Here is a 10795-nt window from a genome sequence, read left to right on the forward strand (position 1 = left end):
CAGTAGGCCAGGGCTGGGGTGAATTTCTCAAAACCAAAGTTGCTTACTACATTAGCTACTTTGTTGTTTTCAATGCATTTTCCCATTGGCAACTACCGAAGGTGCTAACAGGCTAACAACTTCTCTTTTGAGAAACTCACCCCTGGACTGGCCATGAGGCATACAGGGCATTTTCCCGGTGGCCTGTTGATGATTTTGGCCTGGTCCTACCGTCAATGTAGCGATATCAGTCCTGATTCCGCAACAGCAGACCTCTCTGAGTCAGATTTAGATATTCATTTTGACTGTTGTGGTCAAAATAGGTCATATATCAACAGATGACTAAAACTGTTGTCACTGTCTACATTCCCCATGTCTCAATCCACACACTTATGCACTTGGTCGGCACTGTGTTTCAGTAGGGCGCTCACGCTGAAAGTTTCGGTTGAGTCAGTGCACTGAAAGCGCCCAGATGATCCCCTAACAATGGCGGAAAATGCAGTGCTTGCAGTAGGCCTACTATGCTTGGAGTCTACCACATAAAAATAATGACAGAATTAAACAGTTAGTTTAAACAATAGTTACAGTATAATTTGAATGTTACTGCAAACCTCCCAATGATAACTATAATATACTGTATATATTTTTTAAAGTGTTTGGGTTTTTTGCTTCAGTAATGCATTGTAATTTCACTGCTTCTGTCTTTGACTGCTTGTTTTCAGATCTTTACTACGACTATGACTATGATTATAACTCCACTGCTGCATTTGACCCGGAGACTCCGTGTTTCAGCGACAGCAAGACTGGATGGCACAGCTTCCAGGTGAGAAGTTGAAAAGAGGAGGAGACGCACTCACACTCACTCTATTAAGCCACTATTGAAAATAAAGTGGATATCGCATGGTATAGTGTCATATCAGCCATTAAGACTGAGAGAGAGGAATTCGTATTTAACGATTTAATGTTAACATAGTTGACAATGGAATTGGCATAAGTAGACAGTATTTGGCGTAGGTCCAATCATCAGCCCGGGTCTTGCGCTGGCGGATCCAGTAGATCCTGCCGTAGCCGTGCAGCAGGAACTGGACCTTTAACCCCCCGGACAGGAAGACTGGACCCAACTGGTGGTGGTGGGGATGGAGGAGGAGATTTCGGACCGGCCATGCCTAGGCCAGCAAGAAAGGAGAGTTAGACACGTCGCTATAAAGGAAATGGCAGCCGCTGATTGGCTCTGCGAAATGCACAGGTGACCTGAGTCTTCCTGGCAGAACTAACGCAGGCTACATATCATAGGTGTTTGGAGGTTGAGGTGCGCACATCCACAAAGCAGTTATCCAGGTGCTAGAAAAAAAGGTGGTTGACAGTGTGATGAAGTGGTCCGCACACTGGGCATTAGCTCCAAACGGCAACCACTTCATCACACTGTCATCTACTGCATCATAGGTGGCTTTCTACATGCTGGTCCTGGTGGTGGGTGGTAGTCTGTGAGGTTACATGTATGTAACTATGAGGTTACATGTATGTAACAAACTTTAATACAACGTTTCGGTCACCCGACCTTCTTCAGGTGTACTAAAATTTGTTGGTGGAACGGACAGTGTGCAGGATTTCTTTACACTTGAATGACAACCCCGCTGGGATAACATCCTACGCACCTGCCCAACTACAGAGGTGTGCAAAAGCATCTTTGTTGAACTGACATGTATGTAACTGACAATTAAGTTGATATCATAGTGTATCGTATCGTATTGTATTGTATCATGTATTGTAGGCCTATCGTATTGTATTGTATTGTAACGTATCGTATTGTTTCATATTGTATTGTATTGTAACGTATCGTATGATATTTTATCATATCATATCATATCATATCATATCATATCGTATCGAAACGTATCGTATTGTTTCATATCGTATTGTATCGTATCGTATCATATCGTGTTGTATCATATTGTATCATATCGTATTGTATTGTATCATATCATATTTTATCATAAACCTATCATATCGTATTGTATCATATCATGTTGTATCCTATCGTATCGTATTGTATCATATCATTTTGTATCGTATCATATCGCACTGTATCATATCATATCATAGGTGGCCTTCTACATCCTGGTCCTGGTGGTTGGACTGATGGGTAATTCCCTGGTGGTGGCAACGTTCGGCCGCTACTGGCGCTCGCGGCGCCGGGGCCTGACGGACGCGTTCCTGCTCCACCTGGCGCTGTCCGACCTCCAGCTGCTGCTCTCCCTGCCCCTGCAGATAGCTGAGGCGCTACACGGCTGGCTGTTCGGGGGCGCCCTCTGCAGGTGGCTATTTTATTACTTTTATTGCCTCATTTCATTACATTAATAATAATAATAATAATAATAATAATAATAATAACAATAATAATAACTGTATTTGTATAGCAGCATATCATACAAGGCATGCAGCTCAAAGTGCTTCACAAATGGAAAACCATCAGTGTTACAGATGAAATGAAAGGGGGAAGTAGAAAAGGAAGCAAGAAAGAATAGCAAGATGACAAGAGAAGTAGACATACCGGTAAATAGAGATTGTAGAGGCATAAGGTCCACATAGGTTGGGTCCAGGATAAGTGATAAATAGACGCCTTCCTGCTCCTTCTGGCGCTGCCCGACTTCAAGCCTCTGCTCTCCCTGCCCCTGCAGATAGCCGAGGCGCTGCACGGCTGGCTGTTCGGGGGCGCCCTCTGCAGGTTGCTGTTTTATTTCTTTTATTGCCTCATTTTACATTCACATTACACTTTACTTTACACTTAGCTGATGCTTTTATCCTCAGTGACTTACAGGTATTGCAGAGTATTGGTTACAGTCCCTAGATCAGTGTCTTAGGGCCCTTTCACTCCAGAACAGCCGTTGTCAGCGGGACGGAATCGATTACTGGTGGCAGCGAAAGTACATGGAAACAGATCTGCCCTTCCACACTAACACGGTGGTAGTCGGGCGGTTAGCGTCGCCGGAGAAGGCTCAGTGACGCGCTGCATTTGGAAAATGCAACTTGAGCAGAATTTTACAGTAGCAGCCGGTGGTGTCCCGTTGAAATGAATGGCCAAGTAGCAAAATAGCATTGGTTGTGGGTTTTTTTTAACAGGACTGGCCGTGCATGCCTACTCTTTTATGTTTACTTAACATGTTAATTTGATTTTTTGTGAGTGTGAATGTATGTGAGTGTGAATGACTGTGAACATGATACCCTACCAGGACCTTGTGTGTGTGCAGCGATGTGCGTGTGTGTGTGTGTGTGTGTGTGTGTGTGTGTGTGTGTGTGTGTGTGTGTGTGTGTGTGTGTGTGTGTGTGTGTGTGTGTGTGGGTGTGTGTGTGTGTGTGTGTGTGAGAGAGAGAGAGAGAACATTTGTGTATGTGAGATAATGTGTGGCAGTAGTACTCAAGATATACTTTTACTGTAATGTTCAATTGCGTGTATATTGTCTTTGTGTATGTTTTGTATTTGTGTATTTATTTAAGATGACAGACACCTTAATTTCCTTCGGGATTAATAAAAGTACTCTACTCAACTCTACTATGACGATGTGGTTAGTGTGAAAGGCAGAGTAGAACACACCGGCCAAGACTAGGCAGAAAGGCCGCCACCCTCTGGCTGCAGCTAGCTACGGCACGCTCTGATGTGAAACTGACCTTACTCCATGGAGGGAGGAAGGGATTGGTAAGGATGGGGACTGATTTATGGATTAATTTGTGTTCAGGATTAAACCTGGTAAAGTTGAGTGGTAAATCATTTAATAGAGGAGCCTGGAGTCCTCATTGACTAAGAAAGAGTGCACTGCATTATGGCTAATACTTCAAGATGTAATATCAACAGTTATAACTATGCATCTAGCTTATTTTATGTTATAAATGCAAGGGTGTTATTTATTTATTTATTTATTTATTTATTTATTCATATTTATGCCTATTATAAAGCATTATAAGCTAGATGTTTAGTTATAACTGTTGATATAATACATCATTAAGCAATATGAGTGTAGCCATAATGCATTGTGACTAATTATTATGATGCGCATTATAATTCCTTATAAATACGCTCATGATGCACGATAGAATGGGCTTTAAGTTAAGTGTTACCATGTGCTATATACTGTACAAATCAGTCTAACTGCCTTTCTTGGCCTTGCCTGCCCCTACAGGTTGACCCGGGGACTGCGCTCGGTGAACACCTACAGTGGCCTGCTGCTGCTGGCCTGCATCAGCGCCGAGCGCTACACAGTGGTGGTGAGGCGTTCTGGCACAGGATCGGGTTCTCGTCGGGGGAAGAACGGCAGCTCCGGGGGTACACGGTAAAAAATACCAGTGTTATTATAACTCTTAAAGAATTTAAATTAACTCCATTGCAGACATTTGGTCAAAATAGTGTTCATTTTACTTTATTTGGACAGTGTAACCATTTTCAAAGCTAATTCTACTCAATATTGTGCAAATATTATAAACATGAATATGAAAAACAATACATCGGTGGCACCTGGAGCAGGGTAGGTGGGTAAATCATCTTGCTGTAGAGTCAAAACACTGGCCATCTGCAAAGATTTACACTGACACGTGACGTGACCCTCCAGTACACTGACTCCAGTACACCACTGTTTATTTGACTCTCCACAGTGTACTAGATACTCTACCTAGAGTGATACGCCTTTATTCTAGAGCAGTGGTTCTTAACCTGGGGTGCGGGCACCCCCTGGTGGTGCGCCAGAGATTTCAGGCGGTGCACAGAATTTAGTTTGTGTTGAGGTTGTGGCCAAACTTCTGCTTCCGAATATTATAATTACGCCAAATCAAGACCAAATTAAAACATGTTTTGGTCCCCACGTTAAGTATTGATTAATGTCTCCAGCAAGAATCATTGTAATTAATCACTGATTTTTTTATTTTTTAGTTTAGTTTAATTTTTTAGTGTGTATACACGTGTAGACATTTGGGTTTGGGGTGCGCAGCTTGTCTTGGGCACAGGTAAGGGGATGCTTTAAGAAAAAAAGGTTAAGAACCACTGCTCTAGAATATTAACATCCCATTTTTTTAATGTGCTGCCTCCAGACAGGGATTGGGGTCGGCAGCGGGCTATGTTACTGTTGCCATGTGACACTTCACTACAGACTTTTGACTCCACTGTTGACATCATGTGTCACTGTTTGACTCCAATGTTTGGCTCTGCACAATAATATCAAGCCCCATTTTATTAACTGTGTAGCTGCTAGATTGTGATCGGCAGCGGGCTGTGTTGCTGTCACTTTGTGACCCTTCAGTACATTGATATTTGACTCCACTGCTAGAGCATGTGACTATCCATAGTGTTGTAAATGCTCTATCTGGAGTTACATAGCTAAGTCTCCTCTGGAATATTAACATCCTATTTATTTATTTCCTGTGTACCTGCCAGATTGGGATAGGCAGCGGGCTGTGTTGCTGTTGCAGTGTGACCCTTCAGTACACTGACTTTTGACTCCACTGTAATTTGGGTAATTTGACTGCAGAGTAATTTGGCTCTCCACAGTAATATAAAGACGATACTGTATATCTGGAATATTAACATACTATTTTATTTCCTGTGTAGCTGTCAGATCGGGGTCGGCAGCGGTTTGTGTTGCTGTCGCCGCGTCACCCTCCAGGCCTTGGCCGCCTGCTCCAGCGTGACCCTGGCCGCTGTGGCGCTCAGCTTCCCCGACTTCCTCTTCTCAGAGGTTGGTTTGCTTCAATTGTTATTTGTTATTTATTTACTTTACCACTTTATTCATTACTTTTTATTAGTTGTTACTTTGCTTGTTGTGTCCTGCACTTGGTTCTGTCCACTTAATGACAGTCATATGTTCAGTATATCTAAGTCTTCGCATGGGATAGAGAGAGACGCAATTTCATTTTCCTTGTTTGACCTGTGCATAATGACAAATCTGACAATAAAGCTGACTTGACTTGACTTAACATGACTTGTTTTCATTAGATCCCCATTAACTTTCTGCAAAGCAACGGCATATTCTTCCTGGGGTCGTTCATTTTTGACGTTTGACAAATGTTGTCATAATAATCCTCACAGGTGGAGGACGACGGCGAGGACAAGGTCGCGTGCGGCCTGAACGTGTGGACGGCGGATGCCAGCCAGGTCAAGATGGCGCTCAGCGGCTCCATGATCGCCGGCTTCTGCGGGCCCTTCGTCATCATGGCCACCTGCTACACGGCCATCGGCTGCGTCCTGGCCAGCGGGGGCGTTCCCGGGGCCCACCACGCGGGGAAACAGCACAGCGGCGGCGGTGGCGGCTGGCGGCGTCAGCGCACCCTCCGCCTGATGGTGGCGCTGGTGCTGCTCTTCCTGCTGTTCCAGCTGCCCTACACGCTGGTTAGTTGGGGAGCCAAACTCTCAAAAGTGCTTTAAAATGGAACGAACCTGACATGGCTTGTTATGATTTTTATTTGTGATTATTTTCAACATTCAATAGAAAAAATATTCTTAAACCACATTTCAATAGGATTTTGGCTAAATTTTTTTGCCTACAAATTAGGCGGGTTTTTTTTTCTTTCTTCACTTTTTTGCTATATTTTCCTCTTGACCTCATTTTGGGACTTTGTCTCCCCGCCTAGGTGCTGGTGCTGAAGCTGGTGCTGAGCGTGGAGCAGCACTCCTGCTCTCTGCTGCTGTGGGAGAGCGTGACCTGCAGCCTGAGCTACACCCGCTGCTGCCTCAACCCGCTGCTCTACGCCCTGGTGGGCGTCAGGTTCCGTAGCGACGTGCTGCGGTTGCTAGGAGACGCCGGGTGCTGCAGCGCCGGGAGCCGGCTCCGCCTCCTCTTGCCCTCCTCGCTCTCGCTGCGTCTGACCTCTGACCCCGGCGACAGCAGTTCCGCCGCCTCACCGGCGTCCACCTCGTCGCCCCCGGTGACCACCACCACCACTGTTACCTGCACGACTCAGCTGTCACCCAGATCGCCCGCCTCGCCACTCGTGACCACACCCACGCCCCGTAACGCCGACGTGACGAGCTGCAAGCCGAGAGTGTTTGTGTATCCTAGCGTTTTGCCCAAATAAGAAATGGCTGAACATTGTTTCAACAGCCAGTTTGTGTACATTATGATTATTACATAAGATAAGACGAGACAAGATAGCTGATTATTGACACACAATAAAGTTGGTGGTAATTGTTTTTAATGTTGCTCCAATAGTTTGAGAGAGAGAGAGAGAGAGAGAGAGAGAGAGAGAGAAATGAATAACGTAAATAAATTAAATGGATATAAGTTAATAAATAAAATAAACAAAATAAAAAGTAGTTTATTTACCTAGATGAGTTAAGCACGGCTCCGGTCCTGGGGTATAATTTTCCACCCATTTCAGTAATAGCCAGAGAAAAAATGTCAAAAACATTTTTATATGAAGTGTCATCTGAGCAAGAGATCTTTTTTGACTACCTGCTGAAAATCCAGGTAATATAGCATTGTATGTATGTATATGCATTCCTTATACACGCTACATCAAAACAGGAGCAGCCTACCCTGACAGGCATTGCTTAACATACTGTAATACTATAATGCAGGACTGCATTACATTATCTGTAAATATGAATTAAGGGATGTCATCAACAGTATAATAAATATATACTTTCTTTTGATGTACAGTATGCAGAATAAAATAAATGTTATTTTACTAACCCGTCTTTGCTCTTGAGTTTGTAGTTACAGTCTTTCTCTCATACAGTCAGGGACGGTTCTATTTAGTTAGCCCTAGGCAAACATCCCCTTTTCCTTATTGTGCATTTAAACATAATCATCTGTAAATATAGCACTGTGCATCTGATTGAACACAGGTAATCTAGCGCCCATGAATAACCAATAGCAATGTTATGAGTTAAAGCGATGGTTCGGAGTAGAATCACCCTAATGCCATTTGAACCGTGACACCCATCCACCTTTACACCCGAAGTGTTTTCTGCCGCAGGCTTACATCAACAGAGTTGCCGTGTTATTCGATGTTTATTCCGGATAGCTTGACTCAAGCGCATATGGATCCTGGGCACCGTCTCCAAACTTTCCCCACAAAAATAACATGTCATGACACCAAACTTCTACAGTATAACAAATGTGGTTTGTACTCACAAAAAGATGAATTTGAAACTTTGTACATAGTCCAGGAGTTTATTAGTAACAACACATGAGACGATTAGCTTTTCTGCTGCTAAACATCCGTCGACGTCACTTCCTCCAGCTGGGACTTTGTTGATGGAAACAAATACACGTGAGTCCGGAAGGCGGAAAACTCAAAAAGACAGCTTGCGCTACAACTAGAAATTAACCACTTCGGATTTAAATTTTACCACGTTTAATAAATAGAAGACGATGCCACACTCGTGCATATATCCTGGCTGTGGACTAAAACACAAACCTTTCAATAAACTTCCGGCAATATTATGCCATGCTGTGGACAGTCCCAGCTGGAGGAAGTGACGTCGACGGATGTTTAGCAGCAGAAAAGCTAATCGTCTTGTGTGTTGTTACTAATAAACTCCTGGACTATGTACAAAGTTTCAAATTCATCTTTTTGTGAGTACAAACCACATTTGTTATACTGTAGAAGTTTGGTGTCATGACATGTTATTTTTGTGGGGAAAGTTTGGAGACGGTGCCCAGGATCCATATGCGCTTGAGTCAAGCTATCCGGAATAAACATCGAATAACACGGCAACTCTGTTGATGTAAGCCTGCGGCAGAAAACACTTCGGGTGTAAAGGTGGATGGGTGTCACGGTTCAAATGGCATTAGGGTGATTCTACTCCGAACCATCGCTTTAAGGGTACTTTGTGGTATTTATGACGCCCCCAAGACATTTGGTGCCCCTCGGCTGCCTGTGCCTATCACCGTCATTGCGTACACTGAATAATAACACATATTCAAAGTGTCGAAAGCCCCAGGGAGCACTGTATTCCCCAACAGTACAACGAACTAGACAAGTTTACGCTGTAGTACTCAATATAGCAAAAATGTCCAGATGACATACACATTTTAGGTGTTCTCAACAGGTTTTCAGGTACCAATAAATTAACTCTGGTTGGCATTGTGTTTTTAAGTACAACTGACATCCTAACACAATGTCTTTGAGTTTGTAAATTGGAACTCTATCTGGCATATGAGTGGTTAGATGTCTTGACAACAGCTGAGGTGACCATGGAGTAGTGGTTAAACAGCTGGTCTTCAACCTCAAAGGTTGAAAGTTCAATCCCCATCATGGAGATAACCTTACCTACTTCCTGGAACATGGAATGAAAATGTTCAGATGGCCACCAGACTCATGACTCCAGCTTAATTAGCAATATTTTTCACATTTAGTTTTGAGCGAAATTACAAAAGAAAAAGGCTTCGGTAAAGCAAGACAATGTTTGAGTTGCTGTGGTCTGGATAGGGGAATGGCCACAAGATCAGAGGATTGCAGGTTTGAATCCTGTATTACCAATAAAAAACACTCAAGTAGATATTTATTGTTTATTTCTCTCGAAACTGTGAAAGTTACAAATTCTTTAAATCATGTCAATTGGAACTATACAGTATCTGAGATATGAGACTATGGATGTCAGCATGTTGTGCTTGGGCAGTCATGGACTAACAGTTAAGCAGTTGGCCTCAAAACATGATGGTTTCAAGTTCGATTCCCAGCACAGGATGTTGGTTAAAAAAAAACAAACACATTCAAGCATTATTGTTTTGGTATGATGTCAGTTGGTGGGATTTGAAGTGGAAAGTATGTGTGAAACACATTTGACTGTTAATTATGAGTAAGTCCAATACTTTCTAACAAACAGGGCTAACTTTCTACCAATGCAAAACCTGCAGTTGAGTGGTGTAGGGGATAGTCCTCTGCATATAGCCATATTGGCATGTCCTTATCTTGAGGTTGAGAGTTCGAATCTTAAGGCTGGGTCACTCACTTTTTTGGTTGTTTTAGTTGTTTTTTTTAATTGTTTACCAGCTTCTGCTTTGTGTAAAGAAGAACCCATCCATGTCAGAACCATAGAAACCCTATTTTATTAAAATGTTACATAAAATACAAACTTCTCTAAAAATGGTGAATCTGTCAATGGGGGATAGATTTACTCAACACCATGTGACCATCAAACCACAACTGACAACTTGGCATGGAAAAATGTGTCTATCAACCTCACTTCAAGGTAAGAAAAGACCCATAAAAGTGTATTGGTGTGTATGTGTAGTAGTTTACTATGTTGCTGTGTGTGACATTAGGTGCTCTTGATGCTACACTGGGTGTATGTTTTGTTAGCAACTTAGCTTAGAATGTTAGCTACTGCTAGTTAGGCTAGCACTGTGTAGGCCTTTCATACAAATCTTTTTCTTGTATCATACATCTGCAGTGTATTTGCAAGTGATGCGTTGCATTTTCATGATGACATATTGCACATTGAACTTCTGTATAAACCAGTGTAGCAATCATGCTGTAGGGGCCTAATCCAACAAGTCCTCATGAAAGCCTTAAACGTATTAGGCCTATTTAGGCTCCACAGACAGCCGATATGGGACCACCAGAACTCTATGATCCATCAGCTCTACTCAACACTCCAAAGGATAAACAACTGACTGTGTTGTGAAGTCTGACACTATTTTGGGAGAAATGTTATTGTAAGTTAGGCTATATGGATCTCCTTCAGCCACCAACTCCTAATAAAAGATTCAGAAATGGACAACAAATAAATGACTAAATTGCCTAATGTGTTGAGGTTGATTCTTTTGTAATATATTGACTGTTGACTGTGTGGTCTAAATTTTAGATTTAGATTTAGATTGTTGTG

The 10795-nt window shown here is 42.7% G+C and overlaps 1 protein-coding gene across 1 annotated transcript; it reads left to right on the forward strand.

Annotated features, from left to right (window-relative positions):
- Positions 1-527: 527 nt before the first annotated feature.
- ccr10 (chemokine (C-C motif) receptor 10) lies at positions 528-7035 on the forward strand. Its single transcript, XM_063220952.1, has 7 exons — positions 528-543; positions 702-802; positions 2083-2294; positions 4155-4304; positions 5573-5699; positions 6050-6349; positions 6592-7035. The coding sequence occupies exons 1-7, from the start codon at positions 528-530 to the stop codon at positions 7033-7035; spliced, it is 1350 nt and encodes a 449-aa protein (XP_063077022.1).
- The last annotated feature ends 3760 nt before the right edge of the window (positions 7036-10795 follow it).

Source organism: Engraulis encrasicolus, chromosome 17, assembly GCF_034702125.1.
Source record: "Engraulis encrasicolus isolate BLACKSEA-1 chromosome 17, IST_EnEncr_1.0, whole genome shotgun sequence".
Lineage (NCBI taxonomy): Eukaryota > Metazoa > Chordata > Actinopteri > Clupeiformes > Engraulidae > Engraulis > Engraulis encrasicolus.

Bases quoted from the DNA above. Each gene is read 5' to 3' on its own strand.
- ccr10 (XM_063220952.1), top strand. The intron at 803-2,082 runs GTGAGAAGTTGA...ATCATATCATAG, and splicing joins CTGGATGGCACAGCTTCCAG to GTGGCCTTCTACATCCTGGT. The intron at 6,350-6,591 runs GTTAGTTGGGGA...CTCCCCGCCTAG, and splicing joins TCCAGCTGCCCTACACGCTG to GTGCTGGTGCTGAAGCTGGT.